Source organism: Taudactylus pleione, unplaced genomic scaffold, assembly GCF_031769625.1.
Source record: "Taudactylus pleione unplaced genomic scaffold, aTauple2 ptg000356l, whole genome shotgun sequence".
NCBI lineage: Eukaryota > Metazoa > Chordata > Amphibia > Anura > Myobatrachidae > Taudactylus > Taudactylus pleione.
The window spans coordinates 613,665-638,675 of NW_028284757.1; the positions used below are offsets into that span (position 1 = coordinate 613,665).

The window sequence follows — 25,011 nt, forward strand, 5'->3', positions numbered from 1 at the left end:
GAAGCCAATATATTTATATTAGTACAGCAAGCACTTTACACACAGCTAAGTACAGCAAGCGCTAAGCCCACTACACGCAGCCAAGTACAGCAAGCGCTAAGCCCACTACACGCAGCCAAGTACAGCAAGCGCTGACCCCACTACACGCAGCCAAGTACAGCAAGCGCTGACCCCACTACACGCAGCCAAGTACAGCAAGCGCTAAGCCCACTACACGCAGCCAAGTACAGCAAGCGCTGACCCCACCACACGCAGCTAAGTACAGCAAGCGCTAACCCCACTACACGCAGCCAAGTACAGCAAGCGCTAACCCCACTACACGCAGCCAAGTACAGCAAGCGCTAAGCCCACTACACGCAGCTAAGTACAGCAAGCGCTAAGCCCACCACACGCAGCTAAGTACAGCAAGCGCTGACCCCACCACACGCAGCTAAGTACAGCAAGCGCTGACCCCACCACACGCAGCTAAGTACAGCAAGCGCTAACCCCACTACACGCAGCCAAGTACAGCAAGCGCTGACCCCACTACACGCAGCTAAGTACAGCAAGCGCTGACCCCACCACACGCAGCTAAGTACAGCAAGCGCTAAGCCCACTACACGCAGCTAAGTACAGCAAGCGCTGACCCCACCACACGCAGCCAAGTACAGCAAGCGCTGACCCCACCACACGCAGCTAAGTGTAATCCCTTGCAATATTAAAATAAGCAGCTTTAAGCATGTGAATAGTGTGTGTGTGTGTGTGTGTGTGTGTGTGTATATATATATAACACAAACACAATGTCCGGCACTCCACTGGTATATATAAAAAGCAACTGTCCCGGTGCTCATCTGAGATAACCCAATATCATATATGTAAAAGCAATGGATGTCACTCGGGTGAAAAACATATAGTCAAGCTGCGGTAGATCAACGTTTCAGGGCGCAAACCCCTTTATCAAGACGCACAAACAAGTATACACATACCTTATAAAGACTTCATACAAAAGTGCTCCCCACTCACCGATCCACGCTGCTGCTCCCGACTGAGACCCGATGACGTCACATGTGCGCCACAGCGCTGGCGTCCCGGTCGTCTCTAGGGGGCGTGGTAAATCACCATGGTGACTACATGTAAAACAAACAACAATATATAAACATCAATGTATAATCAAGAAACATGAGCTGCTAGGTGGAGATACAGGTCCAACAAACAGCAAAGACTAAATGATTAAATCAGGGTGGAATGAATCCTGCTGATGTAAACTAACTGGCGCAGAAATGTGCTGTATAGAATGGAAAAACATAATGCATGAAAACAGAAAAAAATTTTTTTGAGGAATATATATACCTATAAAGACAAAACAGGTCAAAATGAGAATAAATATAAAATGAGGGAACACTTTATAGAAAACTGGAAAAAGACAAAATTTCATTGAGGCCATGTGGATCCACCATGCCGCTCTCTGCAAAAGTATACGATCCCTGTTGCCTCCTCTTTTGTTAGGGGGAATCCAGTCAATCATTTTGTATCTAATTGTAGATAGCGAGTGTTTGTTGGTATGGAAATGTCTCGCAACTGGGTGGTCAGATGGTTTGCCTTCCAGGGCGGCTCTAATATTGGACCTATGGAGGGCCATTCTCTCCTTAAATTGTCGTGAGGTTTTGCCGATGTAAAGGAAACCACAAGGGCACCTGATATAATATACGACAAATTTACTTGAGCAGGTTAGCGAAAATTTAATCTTAAATATTTTACCCGAATGGGGATGAGCAAAAGTGTTGCCTGTCTCAAGAAAACTGCATGTAACACAGCCCGTACATTTGAAGTTGCCCGCTTTGCGTGTAAGAAAATGTTCCAAAGGGCTACTTTTCATTCCTGAGATGTCGTTGTGAAGTACAATATCTCTAATATTTCGTCCCCTCTTAAAGGAAGGTAAAATAGAACTTTCCTTGAATCCAGGTAATGAATAGTCCAATGTGATCACTGGCCAAGCTTTTTTAGCTGAATGTATTATCGATTGACTAATCGGAGTATAGTCCTGTGTCCAAATGATTTTATTGGCTGACGTTTTATTCTTGGTACTTCTTGTCAGTGCTTCTTGCCGCGATAGACTCAGCTCTTTTTCTTTAGCTTTTTTTAATTCTTTCGGAGAATATCCCCTAATGAGGAATTTATTAAGCCTCAAATCCATTTTAGTTTGTGCATCCTGGCTGTCACTACAGATCCTTTTTATTCTTAAAAATTGTGACAGAGGGAGCCCATACTTAGTGGCATTAGGGTGATAACTGTTACTGTGAAGGAGAGTATTGCGATCCGTCGGTTTTGTGCAACTCTAACCTCTCATTGACTGAAATTTCTACATCCAGATAATGTATTATGGATGTACCGGCTTGCCAAGTAAACTTAATGGCAGTGTCCTTTAGGTTAATCTCCTCCATTGCTACCTGGAAGCTGTCCTCATTCCCAGTCCATAATATAAAGATGTCATCTATGTAGCGACAATACCACTGTATGTGGTCAGAAATTGATTTGTTAGAGAAGAAAAGTTCTTTTTCTACCTTGGACAAAAAAAGGTTAGCGAAGCTAGGGGCCACACAGGACCCCATAGCACATCCTGTGCGTTGAAGATATATTTTGGAATCAAAAAGAGAATAATTTCTAGTAAGTGTGATTTCTAACAGACTCAAAAAGAAGTCCAGATTCGGTCCTTTATAGAGGGCATTGTCTGTTAATATAGTTCTTATAATCTCCAACCACCGTACATGTTGGATACAGGTATATAAATTGACTACGTCAATGGTACATAACAGCGTGCCTGCTGGAATAGGTGAAAGCTCCAATAATTTTAAAAGAAAACTTGTAGTGTCCTTTAAGAAGGTATCCTGAGCTTGCACAATAGGCTGTAGAAAATGGTCAAGATATTGTGCCACAGTGTAGTTCAGGGAATCTCTAGCCGCTATGATCGGCCTGCCGGGTGGAGTTAATGCGTTCTTGTGCATTTTGGGAATAGTATAAAAAACAGGAATAATAGGCCAATCTGTGGACATAGCGTCCCGAATATTTGGTGTAATGATATGTTCTGTTACTGCATTCATCAGAATGAGATCCAATTCCTTTTTAAAGGTCTCCGTAGGGTCCTTGGAGAGTATAGAATATGTGTTATTGTCCAACAGATGTCGATATGCCTCTTCCTTATATTTGCTGAGATCCTGAATTACAATGCCTCCGCCTTTGTCAGCGGGGCGGATGACAATGTCCTGGTAAGTGCCTACATTTTTGAGGGCTTGTTGTTCTTTAATGGAAAGATTATGAGAAGATGGAGTATAACACCCTATTTTTTCAGTCAGATTATGATCAATTTGTGCAGACAGGTATTTGATGGATTGATTGTGTGATTGTGGGTCAAAATTTGATTTTTTGTAAATCGGAGAATATACTTCTGTTTGTTGTTCTGTATTGGCAAAGTATTCCTTTAATCGTAACCTGCGGTTGAATTTGTGGAGATCCACCTTAGATTTAAAGAGATCTGGATGATTCGTAGGGACAAAAGAAAGACCCTTATTAAGGACTTCGTATTCCTCATGAGTGAGGTTCCGTGAGGATAGGTTGAAGACTAAATCCTCCGTTTGTAAGTTCTTTTTCCTCTCCCTCGCCCATTGGCCACTCCTGCGTGTCTTGGATCGTCTATGGGCCCTGTCCTGGCTCTGGTGGCGACCCCCGTAGGGGGTTTCACAGTCGTCTTGTTGGTGGACGTTTCTACACATTCTGTGTCGCTTGATGTTATTCCCCCGCTGGAAGTCTCCGTGTCTAAAAAAACTTGTTTGTGTCGTGGAATAAATCCTCGTTGTCTATCCGGTCTCTTATCCCTGTGGTATGCCCAACTATAAACTCTGAATTCCGTGTAGTCACGGTTCACTGTTTGGAGTTTGGCCTGTTTGAATTGTATTAAATCGGCTTTATATTTTTCTATTTGGCTTTGAAGATTTTTATACGGCTCATTATTGATCTCATTTTTTAGTTTGTCTGAATGTAAACTTTCAAATTGTAGGATTTTATCCTTAGTGCTGTTAAGCTCACGTGCCGACTCTTCTATCACCAATAAAATCAAATCAAAAGAGCATTTGTTTAATACTGCAGCCCATTTTTTACAAAAATCGGGGTTATATCTGCCTATAGTTGGAATGCTTTTTATTCTAAAGCCTCTCTGTATTTTTTTGTCTCTGAAGTAATCCGACAAGGTAACTCCGTGGAGATAGTAATCTATTTCTTTTTTCTTCAACCTAAGCAGTTGGGCTGTTAATTGTTCAATGGATTCTGCCCCTGCTGCCGATTTGAGGTTATCCTTAAAAAGGATGCCTTCTGCATCCGAGTCCGATAAACTGAGGATATCTCCCAAGGGTAATATAGTATTAAACAAGCCACTTGCAGTTGGTTCTTGATTATCAAGAATAGACATTACTGTCAATAAAGTTCAGAGAACATCTATATGAACGAGAAGCAGGTTTGCTGATGATCACACAACTGCAGGGGTGCCTTGACTCCAAATCACCTGAAAACAGGTTGATGAATATAACACAAACACAATGTCCGGCACTCAACTGAACCAACTGCAAGTGGCTTGTTTAATACTATATTACCCTTGGGAGATATCCTCAGTTTATCGGACTCGGATGCAGAAGGCATCCTTTTTAAGGATAACCTCAAATCGGCAGCAGGGGCAGAATCATTGAACAATTAACAGCCCAACTGCTTAGGTTGAAGAAAAAAGAAATAGATTACTATCTCCACGGAGTTACCTTGTCGGATTACTTCAGAGACAAAAAAATACAGAGAGGCTTTAGAATAAAAAGCATTCCAACTATAGGCAGATATAACCCCGATTTTTGTAAAAAATGGGCTGCAGTATTAAACAAATGCTCTTTTGATTTGATTTTATTGGTGATAGAAGAGTCGGCACGTGAGCTTAACAGCACTAAGGATAAAATCCTACAATTTGAAAGTTTACATTCAGACAAACTAAAAAATGAGATCAATAACGAGCCATATAAAAATCTTCAAAGCCAAATAGAAAAATATAAAGCCGATTTAATACAATTCAAACAGGCCAAACTCCAAACAGTGAACCGTGACTACGCGGAATTCAGAGTTTATAGTTGGGCATACCACAGGGTTAAGAGACCGGATAGACAACGAGGATTTATTCCACGACACAAACAAGTTTTTTTAGACACGGAGACTTCCAGCGGGGGAATAACATCAAGCGACACAGAATGTGTAGAAACGTCCACCAACAAGACGACTGTGAAACCCCCTACGGGGGTCGCCACCAGAGCCAGGACAGGGCCCATAGACGATCCAAGACACGCAGGAGTGGCCAATGGGCGAGGGAGAGGAAAAAGAACTTACAAACGGAGGATTTAGTCTTCAACCTATCCTCACGGAACCTCACTCATGAGGAATACGAAGTCCTTAATAAGGGTCTTTCTTTTGTCCCTACGAATCATCCAGATCTCTTTAAATCTAAGGTGGATCTCCACAAATTCAACCGCAGATTACGATTAAAGGAATACTTCGCCAATACAGAACAACAAACAGAAGTATATTCTCCGATTTACAAAAAATCAAATTTTGACCCACAATCACACAATCAATCCATCAAATACCTGTCTGCACAAATTGATCATAATCTGACTGAAAAAATAGGGTGTTATACTCCATCTTCTCATAATCTTTCCATTAAAGAACAACAAGCCCTCAAAAATGTAGGCACTTACCAGGACATTGTCATCCGCCCCGCTGACAAAGGCGGAGGCATTGTAATTCAGGATCTCAGCAAATATAAGGAAGAGGCATATCGACATCTGTTGGACAATAACACATATTCTATACTCTCCAAGGACCCTACGGAGACCTTTAAAAAGGAATTGGATCTCATTCTGATGAATGCAGTAACAGAACATATCATTACACCAAATATTCGGGACGCTATGTCCACAGATTGGCCTATTATTCCTGTTTTTTATACTATTCCCAAAATGCACAAGAACGCATTAACTCCACCCGGCAGGCCGATCATAGCGGCTAGAGATTCCCTGAACTACACTGTGGCACAATATCTTGACCATTTTCTACAGCCTATTGTGCAAGCTCAGGATACCTTCTTAAAGGACACTACAAGTTTTCTTTTAAAATTATTGGAGCTTTCACCTATTCCAGCAGGCACGCTGTTATGTACCATTGACGTAGTCAATTTATATACCTGTATCCAACATGTACGGTGGTTGGAGATTATAAGAACTATATTAACAGACAATGCCCTCTATAAAGGACCGAATCTGGACTTCTTTTTGAGTCTGTTAGAAATCACACTTACTAGAAATTATTCTCTTTTTGATTCCAAAATATATCTTCAACGCACAGGATGTGCTATGGGGTCCTGTGTGGCCCCTAGCTTCGCTAACCTTTTTTTGTCCAAGGTAGAAAAAGAACTTTTCTTCTCTAACAAATCAATTTCTGACCACATACAGTGGTATTGTCGCTACATAGATGACATCTTTATATTATGGACTGGGAATGAGGACAGCTTCCAGGTAGCAATGGAGGAGATTAACCTAAAGGACACTGCCATTAAGTTTACTTGGCAAGCCGGTACATCCATAATACATTATCTGGATGTAGAAATTTCAGTCAATGAGAGGTTAGAGTTGCACAAAACCGACGGATCGCAATACTCTCCTTCACAGTAACAGTTATCACCCTAATGCCACTAAGTATGGGCTCCCTCTGTCACAATTTTTAAGAATAAAAAGGATCTGTAGTGACAGCCAGGATGCACAAACTAAAATGGATTTGAGGCTTAATAAATTCCTCATTAGGGGATATTCTCCGAAAGAATTAAAAAAAGCTAAAGAAAAAGAGCTGAGTCTATCGCGGCAAGAAGCACTGACAAGAAGTACCAAGAATAAAACGTCAGCCAATAAAATCATTTGGACACAGGACTATACTCCGATTAGTCAATCGATAATACATTCAGCTAAAAAAGCTTGGCCAGTGATCACATCGGACTATTCATTACCTGGATTCAAGGAAAGTTCTATTTTACCTTCCTTTAAGAGGGGACGAAATATTAGAGATATTGTACTTCACAACGACATCTCAGGAATGAAAAGTAGCCCTTTGGAACATTTTCTTACACGCAAAGCGGGCAACTTCAAATGTACGGGCTGTGTTACATGCAGTTTTCTTGAGACAGGCAACACTTTTGCTCATCCCCATTCGGGTAAAATATTTAAGATTAAATTTTCGCTAACCTGCTCAAGTAAATTTGTCGTATATTATATCAGGTGCCCTTGTGGTTTCCTTTACATCGGCAAAACCTCACGACAATTTAAGGAGAGAATGGCCCTCCATAGGTCCAATATTAGAGCCGCCCTGGAAGGCAAACCATCTGACCACCCAGTTGCGAGACATTTCCATACCAACAAACACTCGCTATCTACAATTAGATACAAAATGATTGACTGGATTCCCCCTAACAAAAGAGGAGGCAACAGGGATCGTATACTTTTGCAGAGAGCGGCATGGTGGATCCACATGGCCTCAATGAAATTTTGTCTTTTTCCAGTTTTCTATAAAGTGTTCCCTCATTTTATATTTATTCTCATTTTGACCTGTTTTGTCTTTATAGGTATATATATTCCTCAAAAATTTTTTTTTCTGTTTTCATGCATTATGTTTTTCCATTCTATACAGCACATTTCTGCGCCAGTTAGTTTACATCAGCAGGATTCATTCCACCCTGATTTAATCATTTAGTCTTTGCTGTTTGTTGGACCTGTATCTCCACCTAGCAGCTCATGTTTCTTGATTATACATTGATGTTTATATATTGTTGTTTGTTTTACATGTAGTCACCATGGTGATTTACCACGCCCCCTAGAGACGACCGGGACGCCAGCGCTGTGGCGCACATGTGACGTCATCGGGTCTCAGTCGGGAGCAGCAGCGTGGATCGGTGAGTGGGGAGCACTTTTGTATGAAGTCTTTATAAGGTATGTGTATACTTGTTTGTGCGTCTTGATAAAGGGGTTTGCGCCCTGAAACGTTGATCTACCGCAGCTTGACTATATGTTTTTCACCCGAGTGACATCCATTGCTTTTACATATATGATATTGGGTTATCTCAGATGAGCACCGGGACAGTTGCTTTTTATATATACCAGTGGAGTGCCGGACATTGTGTTTGTGTTATATATATATATATATACACACACACACACTATTCACATGCTTAAAGCTGCTTATTTTAATATTGCAAGGGATTACACTTAGCTGCGTGTAGTGGGGTCAGCACTTGCTGTACTTGGCTGCGTGTGGTGGGGTTAGCGCTTGCTGTACTTGGCTGCGTGTGTATATATATATATATATATATATATATATATATATATAGCTTTTGTATGTATTTATGAATATGTATAGAGTGCCACAGTGATGTGATGTAATGTATATACAGGGGTTTGATGATTGCAGTGGTGACAGTGGGATTATATAGAGGGAGGACTATGAACTATTGCAGTACCCCTGGCAATGAAGGGGTGCCATTGGCAGTTTATGAAGTGACAGTTGGAGCTGGGAGGGGAGGAGTTAGCTCAGTGAAGTGACAGTTGGAGCTGGGAGGGGAGGAGTTAGCTCAGTGAAGTGACAGTTGGAGCTGGGAGGGGAGGAGTTAGCCCAGTGGCTCTTAAACGGCTGCTGACCTGAGGAGGGGGCTGTGCCTGGTGTTAGAGAGCTGGAAACCAGTGATCGAAGGAGGGACACTGGGGTGAACGCTGCTAGACATTAAGGGGAGGATCTGGAGAGTGAGTGCTGCCTATAACTCGGCTTTGAGAAACGTGAGAGTCAGCCAAGCAGAGGGTCTGAGGCCCAGCCCCAGGAGGAGTCTGGTCAGCGCTGCTGCGCCTGTGGAAGAGAAGGAAGGAGACAGAGAGAAGTCTAACATTAGTCCTGCTGACCGGTCTCTTTATTATAGTAACACTCTCTTTACCGCATGAGTACAGGACAGCAGTTCAGCAGTCTATAGACTGACATCGTATTGAAGCAGACAGGTTTGTTGTACTAAGAGCATTAGATTAAGGACTACATGAGAAGTAAAGCGCTATTACATACAAGCCACCAATACATCAGAGTATTATAGTGAGAGCTATGTGACAATACAACAGATATCGATATTGAGTAATTAGTCATAGTAACATCCAGCACAGGCTCAGTATTATTATTTTTGCTCTTAGACAACATTGACTCCGGCCTATTGTATTTATATTCAGTCGCAATTGCTAATACTGCACCAAGGATTATAAGGAATAACACTACAGGCTGGTGCATATCACTACTAAGGCCCATTGGATAAGAAGAGACTCATTTTAGGAATTGGTAATACTGGGTTTTAGAAATTCCCTATAAACCTGGATTTTACTACTTAACTGCATATTACTCTACTAATACGTGCACCAACAAGCATGGCCATTCACATTAACTAATAAGGGAAATATAAGACCAGCATATGAGAGGGTAATCTCTACAAAGCTTTAAAGACAACAGGTTATTGGTATGTAATTTGTATAAAGTAATATTGTGATGATTTCATGCTTAATTGATGAATGTTATTCTGAGAATGTTATGACTAATACATTGCTCATTATCCAAACTCATCTTCTGCAGAATGGAGAGTTGCAGTAAAATAAACTACGTAACCTATTCCTGTGTGATCCTGAGTGTACACATAGATGCTAAATTGAAGCGAATTATTGCTGCTGCATATATATAAGTGTCATTGCTAGGTTAAAGGTCTGACAATAAGGTATAACTCGACACATAACCACTACATACCAGTCAGCGGTGTTCCCAAGTCCACTCCAGTTATAGCATAAGGAAATACAAGACTTGGGTGGAGGCACTAAAGGAAAAGAAATATAGAAAGGTTTATAGTAGGAAGTAAGGGAGAGAGAAAACCTGCTACATAATGGAGGCACTGCTGAGATGGGAACAACCAAATTATAGGAGGTCTTTGTCCTAACGCTAAGGGCACCATGACTACAGAGATAGAGCGTACCACTGGGTATGATGTGTACACATGGTGTCAAAAGTATGGGGTAGAGTTAGATAGAGGTTTTGGACTGAGTGGGAATTTAACAGACACCCCGAAGGAGGAAGTGTTAGGGGTGTTGAGTAAATTATATAGTATAATACAACCACGTATAGTAGACCAAAGGGTAGTAAAGGATGAGGTTATTAGTGTCCTACTCATTGAAAATGTGAAAGAGCTAGAACCTGCAATACTCCCTTCAATAATTGTTGCTGAGAATGATCGAGGAAAGCGGTGGAAATTAGTGTGGCCCGAAAAGCCTTCAATGAGTTCTCCTCATGTATCAACACCAATTATACACTCGCAAGAACATGCTCAATCACATGATAATTTGTCCTCTAACCAAAGTGGTAATAAGACTACAACCTTGAATTTTAAAAATGATCCCTTTGGAAAACCAGTTTGAAAACTTTGTAGGAAAGATGGTGTCACAACTAGAAAGGTGGCATTATGAGGGTAGTTATAGTAAGCTTTGTATATGGAATTACACCAATTCCTTCTGGGGAAGAAACCTATGAGGTGCGGAAGGAGGCCGCCATGCATCAAATCGAAGAATGGCAATGTCCAGACTATGTTAAAAAAACAGAGAGTGGTGGAAAGTTTGCGCAGACCAGCTGTGGCCATAGTACAAGCTACTAGACGAAGTAATCCAACCTCTACTGTGCATGACTATATCGAGGCCTTGGATTACACTTATGCAACAATAGAAGTGGACGATTTAATCTCTAGATTGAGCATGACGTTCCAGGAGCCTGACGAGGCCTTAACTGCATATATATATATTAGATAAAATTATTTTTAAGATAATAGAGAAAGGAGTATTTCAGAGAAGAGATGCTGATAAACAAAGGATGGTACAGATTATCCGTGGGGCCTTGACATCTGACCCAGTGGCTCAGAGGATTCGTTGTTCAGCCCTTAGTGTAAATAATCCAACTTTAATTGAACTCATTAAGGAAGCCAAGCAAGAAGAGGTGCTGATTGCAACTAGGGAAAATACTCTTAGAAATGTTAAAATAGTGATGCCTGGGCCAGAGACCACTGAGATAAAGACCCAGTTTATTCAATTGATGGAAGACCAGAACCAGAAGATAGACAAATTGCTTGCTCTACATAATGAGAAGTTAATAAACAACACTCATCAGTATCAGATATATGGGGGGCGTGAGACTGGGAGAAGAAGAGAAGGGTTTCCAAATCAGAGGTTGTTTCAGGTGTGGGAAACAAGGCCATCGGGCAGCCAAATGTGTACAGCTGAACTCTCACTGACCCGCTGGTATATCACGAAGTTTAGCAGCTTTGGGAAATGACCAGGTGGAGTCTGTAAACCCCAGACGAACCCCCAGAACTGTAAAGATCTGCATGATGGGGAGTGCCTGATGGAGTACTACTCTACCTGAAGGATTGATGGGACCTACTCCACTGGTGACAGCTGTAGTGAATGGAAATCGATGGTTCTGCTTGATAGTGGATCGCAAGTGTTAGTAATCTTTGAGCATTGGTACCACCGGTATTTATCTGATGTCCCAATACAACCTCTCACAGGTCTTACTATCTGGGGACTAAGCGAGCACAAATACCCCTATTTAGGATATGTAGTGGTGAACATTGTGTTCACTGAACATTGAACCAGCATGATGGAAAATATCCTAATGATTGCCTTAGTATGTCCGGACTCCCCAGGAGATAAAGGAGAGGTATCTATAATTGTGGGAACAAATACCCATTTATTTAAATGTCTGGCTATTTGGTGTCAGGAAGAGGATAAAGAGACCCCCACAACCCTGGGTATGGATGCATTGTCCTTTAATATAAATATGACAAACATGAATCATCCTGAGGCAGATAAATCAAAGACTGACCGATTGGAAACTTGTTTTGCTGGTAGTGACATATCCCTTTCTGGTACGAGTTGGCTATTACAGGAGATCATTCAGCGACCTCAAGTTTTTTCATGGGAAGAATGGGACATTGGGACAGCCACAGGGGTTGAACATTGCATCAAGTTGACTGACACCACCCCTTTCAGGGAAAGATCTAGGAGATTGGCTCCAGCTGATTTGGAGGATGTGAGGAAACATCTGAAGAAGCTAATTGAGATGCATGTAATAACACACTCGGAAAGTCCTTATGCTTCACCAATTGTTGTAGCAAGGAAGAAATTGGGAGAGATAAGAATGTGCATAGATTATAGGACACTCAACAATCGCACAGTTCCTGATCAATATACCGTCCCGCGGATAGAGGAAGCACTTGCCTGTCTTGTAGGCAGCAGTTGGTTTTCCGTGTTGGACTTGAGAAGCGGATACTACCAGGTACCAATGCATGCATCAGATAGAAATAAGACGGCTTTCATCTGCCCATTGGGTTTCTTTGAATTCCTCAAGATGCCTCAAGGAATTAAGGGAGCTCCTGCAACCTTTCAACGAACCATGGAGCAAACACTTGGGGACATGAATTATCGCGAGGTGATTGTTTACTTAGATGATATCATTGTTTTTGGAACCACTTTACAGGAACATAACCAATGACTCATCAAGGTGTTGGACCGGTTGGGGTCCAGAGGACTTAAGTTGTCTTTAGATAAATGCAGATTTTGTCAGTCATCTGTCAAGTATCTAGGTCATATATTAAGCAGGGATGGAATTGCCACTGACCCATCAAAGTTAGAGGCAGTAATGAATTGGCCTAGACCAAAGAAGCTAAAATTATTCAGATCCTTCCTAGGCTTCTGTGGATACTATAGAAAATTTGTCCCCCAATATTCTAAGATTGCCAAGCCCCTCACCGATCTCACCAAGGGTTATGCTCCTGCGGACAAGAAAAAACTGAAAGAACGAGTTGCTGCAAAAGTTTATTATCGATCATCAGAGGAGTTTGGGGAACGTTGGACAGATGCCTGTGAGAAAGATTTTGCAGCACTAAAAGACAGCCTTACTAAAGCTCCTGTGTTAGCTTATGCTGATCCAAGGTTGCCCTATATATTACATATCGATGCCTCCCTTGATGGGTTAGGAGGAGTACTATACCAGCGGCATGAGAATGGACTTTGTCCAATATCCTATATAAGCAGAGGATTGTCTTCTAGCAAAAGAAATTATCCTGTACATAAACTTGAGTTCTTATATTTGAAATGGGCAATTGTTGATCGACTGCATGACTATCGATATGGAGCTAAACTGGAAGTACATACAGACAATAACCCTCTGACCTACATCCATACAAGTGCCAAATTAGATGCCACAGGGCATCGCTGGTTAGCTGCTTTAAGCATCTATGATTTTAGTTTGAAATACCACACAGGTGTGAGCAATATAGATGCTGATAATCTTTCCCGTATCCCAGGTCAGTCAGCAGAATCAGGGGGAGAAGAATGGGTGGAAGTTCCTGCCTCTTCAATTAGAAGCACCTATCAGTGCGTGCAAAGTAACAGTGGAACTAGTGTGGCAGCAGTAAGTTACTTAGGTGTCTCAGAAAAAGTCCTTCCTCCAGTCTATTGTTGGCTTCGTAATATGGAATTGAATGGATTACCTAAAATATCTTACGAACAAATGAAATTAGAGCAGCAGAGAGATCCTGTAATTGGTCCTGTGTTGAAGATAATCCAAAACAAACATCCTTCAATTGATCCTAGTAACCTCTCTAAAGAGTCAAAGATACTATTAAAGCAGTGAAAACAGTTAATTGTGAAAAGGGGCTTAATGTACAGAAGACGACTGAAAGCCTATGGACAGGCATATCTCCAACTGATACTGCCTCAGATATATCGCCCTCTAGTTTTGACGGCTCAAACATGGCCTTTTAGGTGCTGATACGACATTTGGGTTGATCTCCGAACGGTTCTTTTGGCTATGCATGGACCAAGATGTAAGTCAACATTGCAAGAATTGTGGAAATTGCGTATTGAGGAAAACATTACCACAGCATGGAGCCCCATTTGTCAATATAACTAGTCAAGGGCCCTTAGATCTAATATGCCTATATTTTCTTACTTTCGAAGGGCTGTCAGGTAAAGAGTACCACATTTTAGTTATAACAGATCATTTTACTTGTTACGCCCAAGCCTATATCACACCAAATCAAAAATCCACTACTGTAGCGAAGACATTGTGGGACAAGTTTTTCATCCATTATGGATTACCAGCAAGAATACATACCGATTAAGGCAGAGAATTTGAGAGTCAATTGATTCGAGAAATTTGTGCATGCTGTGGGATAACCAAGTCACATACAACTCCTTACCATCCCCAAGGTGACCCACAACCTGAAAGATTAAATAGAACACTATTAGACATGCTGGGTACACTGGATCCTCAGGCCAAACATCAGTGGAGTAAGTACTTGAGCCAGCTAGTGCATGCGTACAACTGCACAAAAACTTAGTCAACCGGGTACTCCCCTTATGTACTGATGTTCGGGCGTGAGGCTCGTCTACCCATTGATGTGAGCCTGGGGATTTCTGCAAACAACACTTCTTTTCAACCCCATACCAAATATGTGCAGCGATTAAGAAGAGTGCTAAAGGAATCATATGAACTTGCCAGTCAAATTTCACAGAAATCTGGAGAAAGAAACAAGATTTACTATGACAGAAATGTAAAAAGGCATGAATTGCAAACTGGGGACAGAGTGCTACTGCAACATCTGGGATTACCCAAAAGGAAGAAATTATTAAACAGATGAAGGGAGGAACCATATGTCATTGTTGAAAAACTACCAGACCTTCCTGTTTATAGGTTAAGATCGGAGAATGGATCGGGAACTATTGTGACATATCATCGTCAACATATTTTACCTATCAGCCGTGAAATTCAGTTTCCCGGAGCCCAGTAAAGAAACTCAACAGCCAAGTGAGAAGGAAATGAATCAATTAAAGAACAGAACAAGTAGACATCATCCTATATCTATAGACACACTCCCTTATAATGAAAATGGTGATATAGGGGAGTATAGCTATGAATATAATACTGGACTGTATTATTACAGAGATAGTTCACCCCCATTGTTAGATGATAAAGCTCCTTTGACAAAGTGTAATCACCAGACTGGAAATGATATAGATGACCCTGAAGAAAGTCCATCTGATGGTTTTATGGAGGGTAGAAATGTGGAGAGAATTTCAATTCCTGGAGATATAATAGAAGGATCACTATTGAGTGATTCACCAGTAGTATCGGAAATAGTAAGCTCTCCTGAACCAGTTAGGACTCTCAGTGACCGTCCGATAGGAGAGTGAAAGCCTCCTATGATATTTACTTATGAAAAGTTAGGATTACCTGTAGAAGTACCAAGGGTAATACAGCCATATTTGTAAATTCATGGCCCTATTTTGGGAGTGCTTACTAGAGTTAGAATAATTAAGAAAACTGGTCATTTCATGCAAAAATAACAGGTTATGTAAAGAAAGCAATGGTGCTCTGGATCTGAAAATGCATAGTATATCTGTTTCAGTACCTGAGCACCAGGGGGAGAATGTAATCCCTTGCAATATTAAAATAAGCAGCTTTAAGCATGTGAATAGTGTGTGTATATATATATAATATAGTTTTTGCATGTATTTATGAATATGTATAGAGTGCCACAGTGATGTGATGTAATGTATATACAGGGGTTTGATGATTGCAGTGGTGACAGTGGGATTATATAGTGGGAGGACTATGAACTATTGCAGTACCCCTGGCAATGAAGGGGTGCCATTGGCAGGTTATGAAGTGACAGTTGGAGCTGGGAGGGGAGGAGTTAGCTCAGTGAAGTGACAGTTGGAGCTGGGAGGGGAGGAGTTAGCCCAGTGGCTCTTAAACGGCTGCTGACCTGAGGAGGGGGCTGTGCCTGGTGTTGGAGAGCTGGAAACCAGTGATAGAAGGAGGGACACTGGGGTGAACGCTGCTAGACCTTAGGGGGAGGATCTGGAGAGTGAGTGCTGCCTATAACTCGGCTTTGAGAAACGTGAGAGTCAGCCAAGCAGAGGGTCTGAGGCCCAGCCCCAGGAGGAGTCTGGTCAGCGCTGCTGCGCCTGTGGAAGAGAAGGAAGGAGACAGAGAGAAGTCTAACATTAGTCCTGCTGACCGGTCTCTTTATTATAGTAACACTCTCTTTACCGCATGAGTACAGGACAGCAGTTCAGCAGTCTATAGACTGACATCGTATTGAAGCAGACAGGTTTGTTGTACTAAGAGCATTAGATTAAGGAATACATGAGAAGTAAAGCGCTATTACATACAAGCCACCAATACATCAGAGTATTATAGTGAGCGCTATGTGACAATACAACAGATATCGATATTGAGTAATTAGTTATAGTAACATCCAGCACAGGCTCAGTATTATTATTTTTGCTCTTAGACAACATTGACTCCGGCCTATTGTATTTATATTCAGTCGCAATTGCTAATACTGCACCAAGGATTATAAGGAATAACGCTACAGGCTGGTGCATATCACTACTAAGGCCCATTGGATAAGAAGAGACTCATTTTAGGAATTGGTAATACTGGGCTTTAGAAATTCCCTATAAACCTGGATTTTACTACTTAACTGCATATTACTCTACTAATACGTGCACCAACAAGCATGGCCATTCACATTAACTAATAAGGGAAATATAAGACCAGCATATGAGAGGGTAATCTCTACAAAGCTTTAAAGACAACAGGTTATTGGTATGTAATTTGTATAAAGTAATATTGTGATGATTTCATGCTTAATTGATGAATGTTATTCTGAGAATGTTATGACTAATACATTGCTCATTATCCAAACTCATCTTCTGCAGAATGGAGAGTTGCAGTAAAATAAACTACGTAACCTATTCCTGTGTGATCCTGAGTGTACACATAGATGCTAAATTGAAGCGAATTATTGCTGCTGCATATATATAAGTGTCATTGCTAGGTTAAAGGTCTGACAATAAGGTATAACTCGACACATAACCACTACATACCAGTCAGCGGTGTTCCCAAGTCCACTCCAGTTATAGCATAAGGAAATACAAGACTTGGGTGGAGGCACTAAAGGAAAAGAAATATAGAAAGGTTTATAGTAGGAAGTAAGGGAGAGAGAAAACCTGCTACATAAGTACAGCAAGCGCTGACCCCACTACACGCAGCCAAGTACAGCAAGCGCTGACCCCACTACACGCAGCCAAGTACAGCAAGCGCTGACCCCACTACACGCAGCCAAGTACAGCAAGCGCTAACTCCACTACACGCAGCCAAGTACAGCAAGCACTGACCCCACTACACGCAGCTAAGTACAGCAAGCGCTAACCTCACTACACGCAGCTAAGTACAGCAAGCGCTAACCCCACTACACGCAGCTAAGTACAGCAAGCGCTAACCCCACTACAAGCAGCTAAGTACAGCAAGCGCTAACCTCACTACACACAGCTAAGTACAGCAAGCGCTAACCCCACTACACGCAGCTAAGTACAGCAAGCGCTAACCCCACTACACGCAGCTAAGTACAGCAAGCGCTAACCCCACTACACGCAGCTAAGTACAGCAAGCGCTAACCCCACTACACGCAGCTAAGTACAGCAAGCGCTAACCCCACTACAAGCAGCTAAGTACAGCAAGCGCTAACCCCACTACAAGCAGCTAAGTACAGCAAGCGCTGACCCCACTACACGCAGCTAAGTACAGCAAGCGCTAACCTCACTACACGCAGCTAAGTACAGCAAGCGCTAACCCCACTACACGCAGCTAAGTACAGCAAGCGCTAACCTCACTACAAGCAGCTAAGTACAGCAAGCGCTAACCTCACTACACGCAGCTAAGTACAGCAAGCGCTAACCTCACTACACGCAGCTAAGTACAGCAAGCGCTAACCCCACTACAAGCAGCTAAGTACAGCAAGCGCTGACCCCACTACACGCAGCTAAGTACAGCAAGCGCTGACCCCACTACAAGCAGCTAAGTACAGCAAGCTCTGACCCCACTACAAGCAGCCAAGTACAGCAAGCGCTAACCACAATATATACGGTTTAATTTCCTTAGAAAGACAAAAGCTCCTGAATGTACTTTGAATTTACATTTATAGTGAGATCAAATGCACCTGAAGGTTGAAATACAGCGTGGTTTATATTAATGCCTGTATACCAGGTTATTATGTGAGATATATACGGTTAGTTCTACAGTTGTCTCATACAAGAGTCCTGCATTAAATGAAGAGCTCATCCCCCACACACCGGTCACTGAGAGTCTTACACATACAGTAATGATCGGGAGGGTCCGGGCTGCCTGCGCTCAGAATCTCCGCACTCAGAATCCCGACACCAGCTTCCAGACAGGGTTAGGAGACCGACACATGCTGGTAAGTATCCTAACCCTCCCCGCAGCCTAAACCTAACCCTCCCGCCCTAGTGCCTGACCATAACCCTCCCGCCCTAGTGCCTGACCATAACCCTAACCCCACCACTTACTGTCGGGATGCGGGCGCCTGGATTCTGAGCACCAGGATGGAAGCTACATCCCCAATGATCCAGCTTTCTGTCTCTGAAGTCTAAGGAGACCGATCCTCCCTTCCATACAGTGGGCCTAATTCAGACCCGCTCGCGAGCGCTTGCAAGCAGGTCGATGTTGGCCCAGTGCGCATGCGCACGGGGGAGCCGGCTCCCGTCGTGCGCATGCACGAGACCCGGATAGCGACGACCAAGCCGTCGCTATGGGTCTCGCTACAAAGGGGGCGTGCTGTCGATGGTGAGTGACAGCACGCCCCCTTTCACTACTGATGTCAGTGGGAGTGCTCTCGGCTCTGATAGAGCCGAAAGCACTCCAGGGCCTGCTGCAACGAGACCCTACCACAAGGGTCTCGTCTCAAGCCCGATGGTCGCAATGGTCTTGACCATCACGACCATCTTTTTGGCCGCTCACTATAGCTGTGTGTGGTCACCCACAGCTATACGAGCGGCCAGGAGGCCGCTCTAAAAACTAAGATGAACGGCCCTCTCAGAGCGAGCGTCCGGCTCTGAATCAGGGCCTCAGTGTCCCCAGCACTCCGGGAAGTCACTTACTTACTGTATGTACTATTTGCCCATCTTCTGTCCTTTCGGTACATAAGCCCATGGTACAGAGGGAATTACAGTCCTAGAGCCGCCAGTGACCCCTTTTTATTCCTTATTTCACAGTTCTTCCCAGCGGAGGATAATGTCTCTCAGAGAGATTCTGGGGTGGCGCCGGTCTCTCCTGCAGATGGTGGAAGTAAGGAGCGTAAATCTCAGGCATCGGGGTAAGAGAACGGCACAGTTATGCCTATATCAGCAAATAGGGAAACACAAAGGGGCTTATTCAGTTGTGAGCGTTATTTATTTTTCTTGTCGCTGCTAGAAATTCAGCTGCTGTTGTGATTTCAAAAGAAATGAATGAAGCTTTTTTTCTCGCAGTTTCAGAGCTTCAGTGCTAAATTGGGAAAAAAAAACATTTTAAGGTAAAAATGTTGGGACTTGGTGCAGAACCTTTGGGACACCTGAAACCCCACTCTACACCTATAGAGTAATTAGGAAATTGGAAGTTTTCAGTTAGCTTAATTGGGCTAATAATTAAATGTAATTTTTGGGGTGAAATAAAAAAAAAATAGCTTTACAAATTTTTTTTTTTACATAAGTTTAACTGGCCTCAAATTGCCCAAAATTCAACTGTTTAATTACCACAACCAATTTCAATTGCATAGCGCTAGAATCGGGGGCGTCATAATGGTCTCGATAGCCGGAGCACTTTTCACAAAAAAATCTTGCAGATAATAGAATATGCTCCATAGTTGTAAGGCTGTTTCAAACAGGTATGTACACAGGACACTGGGGGTCATTTAGACCCGGTCACAGGGGCGCTGAGCGCTCGCAACCGGGTCAATGTTGCCCCACAGAGCATGCGTACTACAGAGTCGGCTCCGACGTGCGCATGCGTGAGACCCGGCTAGCAACGGGTGCTCCGTCGCTAGTGGTCTCGCACCAAAGCGGGCGAGCTTTCAGTGGTGAAAGACAGCTCGCCCTGTTTGGGAGGCGGGCAGGGGGCGTGGCTGGCCAAACAGAGGCATTCCTCGATCAGAGCAAGAAGCCCCGATGGTCGCAATGGTCTTCACCATTGCGACCATCACCCTGGTCGGTCACTAGAGCTGCGGGTGGTAACCCACAGCTTAGCGATCGACCAAGAGGCGGCACTACAAGATGCAAGCGGCTGCCCTCATTCAGAGCGACCGCTTGCATCTAACGACCACCTCTGAATGAGGTCCAGTATGTGGTTACAGGATAGGTGTCAGGGCTATGTGTGGTTACAGGATAGGTGTGAGGGCTGTGTGTGGTTACAGGATAGGTGTCAGGGCTGTGTGTGGATACAGGATAGGTGTGTGGTTACAGGATAGGTGTCAGTGATGTGTGTGGTTACAGGATAGGTGTCAGGGCTGTGTGTGGTTACAGGATAGGTGTCAGGGCTGTGTGTGGTTACAGGATAGGTGTGAGGGCTGTGTGTGGTTACAGGATAGGTGTCAGGGCTGTGTGTGGATACAGGATAGGTGTCAGGGCTGTGTGTGGTTACAGGATAGGTGTCAGGGCTGTGTGTGGTTACAGGATAGGTGTCAGTGATGTGTGTGGTTACAGGATAGGTGTCAGGGCTGTGTGTGGTTACAGGATAGGTGTCAGGGCTGTGTGTGGTTACAGGATAGGTGTCAGTGATGTGTGTGGTTACAGGATAGGTGTCAGGGCTGTGTGTGGTTACAGGATAAGTGTCAGGGATGTGTGTGGTTACAGGATAGGTGTCAGGGCTGTGTGTGCTTACAGGATAGGCGTCAGGGCTGTGTGTGGTTACAGGATAGGCGTCAGGGCTGTGTGTGCTTACAGGATAGGCGTCAGGACTGTGTGTGGTTACAGGATAGGTGACAGGGCTGTGTGTGGTTACAGGATAGGTGTCAGTGATGTGTGTGGTTACAGGATAGGTGTCAGGGCTGTGTGTGGTTACAGGATTAGGTGTCAGGGCTGTGTGTGGTTACAGGATAGGTGTCAGGGCTGTGTGTGGTTACAGGATTAGGTGTCAGGGCTGTGTGTGGTTACAGGATAGGTGTCAGGGCTGTGTGTGGTTACAGGATAGGTGTCAGATGTGTGTGGTTACAGGATAGGTGTCAGGGCTGTGTGTGGTTACAGGATAGGTGTCAGGGCTGTGTGTGGTTACAGGATAGGTGTCAGGGCTGTGTGTGGTTACAGGATAGGTGTCAGGGCTGTGTGTGGTTACAGGATAGGTGTCAGATGTGTGTGGTTACAGGATAGGCGTCAGGGCTGTGTGTGGATACAGGATAGGCGTCAGGGCTGTGTGTGGTTACAGGATAGGCGTCAGGGCTGTGTGTGTTACAGGATAGGTGTCAGGGCTGTGTGTGGATACAGGATAGGTGTCAGGGCTGTGTGTGGATACAGGATAGGTGTCAGATGTGTGTGGTTATAGGATAGGCGTCAGGGCTGTGTGTGGATACAGGATAGGCGTCAGGGCTGTGTGTGGTTATAGGATAGGTGTCAGGGCTGTGTGTCGATACAGGATAGGTGTCAGGGCTGTGTTTGGTTACAGGATAGGTGTCAGGGCTGTGTGTGGTTACAGGATAGGTGTCAGTGATGTGTGTGGTTACAGGATAGGTGTCAGGGCTGTGTGTGGTTACAGGATAGGTGTCAGATGTGTGTGGTTACAGGATAGGTGTCAGTGATGTGTGTGGTTACAGGATAGGTGTCAGGGATGTGTGTGGTTACAGGATAAGTGTCAGGGCTGTGTGTGGTTACAGGATAGGTGTCAGGGCTGTGTGTGGTTACAGGATAGGTGTCAGTGATGTGTGTGGTTACAGGATAGGTGTCAGGGCTGTGTGTGGTTACAGGATAGGTGTCAGGGCTGTGTGTGGTTACAGGATAGGTGTCAGATGTGTGTGGTTACAGGATAGGTGTCAGTGATGTGTGTGGTTACAGGATAGGTGTCAGATGTGTGTTGTTACAGGATAGGTGTGTGGTTACAGGATAGGTGTCAGTGATGTGTGTGGTTACAGGATAGGTGTCAGGGCTGTGTGTGGTTACAGGATAGGTGTCAGGGCTGTGTGTGGTTACAGGATAGGTGTCAGATGTGTGTGGTTAAAGGATAGGTGTCAGTGATGTGTGTGGTTACAGGATAGGTGTCAGGGATGTGTGTGGTTACAGGATAGGTGTCAGGGCTGTGTGTGGTTACAGGATAGGTGTCAGGGCTGTGTGTGGTTACAGGATAGGTGTCCGATGTGTGTGGTTACAGGATAGGTGTCAGTGATGTGTGTGGTTACAGGATAGGTGTCAGGGCTGTGTGTGGTTACAGGATAGGTGTCAGGGCTGTGTGTGGTTACAGGATAGGTGTCAGGGCTGTGTGTGGTTACAGGTTAAGTGTCAGGGCTGTGTGTGGATACAGGATAGGCGTCAGGGCTGTGTTTGGTTACAGGATAGGTGTCAGGGCTGTGTGTGGTTACAGGATAAGTGTCAGGGCTGTGTGTGGTTACAGGATAGGTGTCAGGGCTGTGTGTGGTTACAGGATAGGTGTCAGGACTGTGTGTGGTTACAGGATAGGTGTCAGATGTGTGTGGTTATAGGATAGGTGTCAGGGCTGTGTTTGGTTACAGGATAGGTGTCAGGGCTGTGTTTGGTTACAGGATAGGTGTCAGGGCTGTGTGTGGTTACAGGATAGGTGTCAGTGATGTGTGTGGTTACAGGATAGGTGTCAGGGCTGTGTGTGGTTACACGATAGGTGTCAGGGCTGTGTGTGGTTACAGGATAGGTGTCAGATGTGTGTGGTTACAGGATAGGTGTCAGGGATGTGTGTGGTTACAGGATAAGTGTCAGGGCTGTGTGTGGTTACAGGATAGGTGTCAGGGCTGTGTGTGGTTACAGGATAGGTGTCAGTGATGTGTGTGGTTACAGGATAGGTGTCAGGGCTGTGTGTGGTTACAGGATAGGTGTCAGGGCTGTGTGTGGTTACAGGATAGGTGTCAGATGTGTGTGGTTACAGGATAGGTGTCAGTGATGTGTGTGGTTACAGGATAGGTGTCAGATGTGTGTGGTTACAGGATAGGTGTGTGGTTACAGGATAGGTGTCAGTGATGTGTGTGGTTACAGGATAGGTGTCAGGGCTGTGTGTGGTTACAGGATAGGTGTCAGGGCTGTGTGTGGTTACAGGATAGGTGTCAGATGTGTGTGGTTACAGGATAGGTGTCAGTGATGTGTGTGGTTACAGGATAGGTGTCAGGGATGTGTGTGGTTACAGGATAGGTGTCAGTGATGTGTGTGGTTACAGGATAGGTGTCAGGGCTGTGTGTGGTTACAGGATAGGTGTCAGGGCTGTGTGTGGTTACAGGATAGGTGTCAGGGCTGTGTGTGGTTACAGGATAAGTGTCAGGGCTGTGTGTGGTTACAGGATAGGTGTCAGGGCTGTATGTGGTTACAGGATAGGTGTCAGGACTGTGTGTGGTTACAGGATAGGTGTCAGATGTGTGTGGTTATAGGATAGGTGTCAGGGCTGTGTTTGGTTACAGGATAGGTGTCAGGGCTGTGTGTGGTTACAGGATAGGTGTCAGTGATGTGTGTGGTTACAGGATAGGTGTCAGGGCTGTGTGTGGTTACAGGATAGGTGTCAGATGTGTGTGGTTACAGGATAAGTGTCAGGGATGTGTGTGGTTACAGGATAGGTGTCAGGGATGTGTGTGGTTACAGGATAAGTGTCAGGGCTGTGTGTGGTTACAGGATAGGTGTCAGGGCTGTGTGTGGTTACAGGATAGGTGTCAGTGATGTGTGTGGTTACAGGATAGGTGTCAGGGCTGTGTGTGGTTACAGGATAGGTGTCAGATGTGTGTGGTTACAGGATAGGTGTGTGGTTACAGGATAGGTGTCAGTGATGTGTGTGGTTACAGGATAGGTGTCAGTGATGTGTGTGGTTACAGGATAGGTGTGTGGTTACAGGATAGGTGTCAGTGATGTGTGTGGTTACAGGATAGGTGTCAGGGCTGTGTGTGGTTACAGGATAGGTGTCAGGGCTGTGTGTGGTTACAGGATAGGTGTCAGATGTGTGTGGTTACAGGATAGGTGTCAGTGATGTGTGTGGTTACAGGATAGGTGTCAGGGATGTGTGTGGTTACAGGATAGGTGTCAGTGATGTGTGTGGTTACAGGATAGGTGTCAGGGCTGTGTGTGGTTACAGGATAGGTGTCAGGGCTGTGTGTGGTTACAGGATAAGTGTCAGGGCTGTGTGTGGTTACAGGATAGGTGTCAGGGCTGTGTGTGGTTACAGGATAGGTGTCAGTGATGTGTGTGGTTACAGGATAGGTGTCAGGGCTGTGTGTGGTTACAGGATAGGTGTCAGATGTGTGTGGTTACAGGATATGTGTGTGGTTACAGGATAGGTGTCAGTGATGTGTGTGGTTACAGGATAGGTGTCAGGGCTGTGTGTGGTTACAGGATAGGTGTCAGGGCTGTGTGTGGTTATAGGATAGGTGTCAGGGCTGTGTGTGGTTACAGGATAGGTGTCATGGCTGTGTGTGGTTATAGGATAGGTGTCACGGCTGTGTGTGGTTACAGGATAGGTGTCAGGGATGTGTGTGGTTACAGGATAGGTGTCAGGGCTGTGTGTGGTTACAGGATAGGTGTCAGATGTGTGTGGTTACAGGATAGGCGTCAGGGCTGTGTGTGGTTACAGGATAGGTGTCAGATGTGTGTGGTTACAGGATAAGTGTCAGGGATGTGTGTGGTTACAGGATAGGTGTCAGGGCTGTGTGTGGTTACAGGATAAGTGTCAGGGATGTGTGTGGTTATAGGATAGGTGTCACGGCTGTGTGTGGTTACAGGATAGGTGTCAGGGATGTGTGTGGTTACAGGATAGGTGTCAGGGCTGTGTGTGGTTACAGGATAGGTGTCAGGG

General features: G+C 44.3%; 1 protein-coding gene across 2 annotated transcripts in view; it reads left to right on the forward strand.

The window, feature by feature from the left end:
- LOC148508565 (anion exchange protein 2-like) overlaps nucleotides 1–25,011 on the forward strand; it is a 414,596-nt gene that overhangs the window by 112,528 nt on the left and 277,057 nt on the right. For both annotated transcript variants that reach the window (XM_088444359.1, XM_088444360.1), the window contains exon 5: nucleotides 19,248–19,348. In XM_088444359.1, the coding sequence (XP_088300485.1) occupies nucleotides 19,248–19,348 (101 nt within the window). The remainder of the gene's footprint in view (nucleotides 1–19,247; nucleotides 19,349–25,011) is intronic.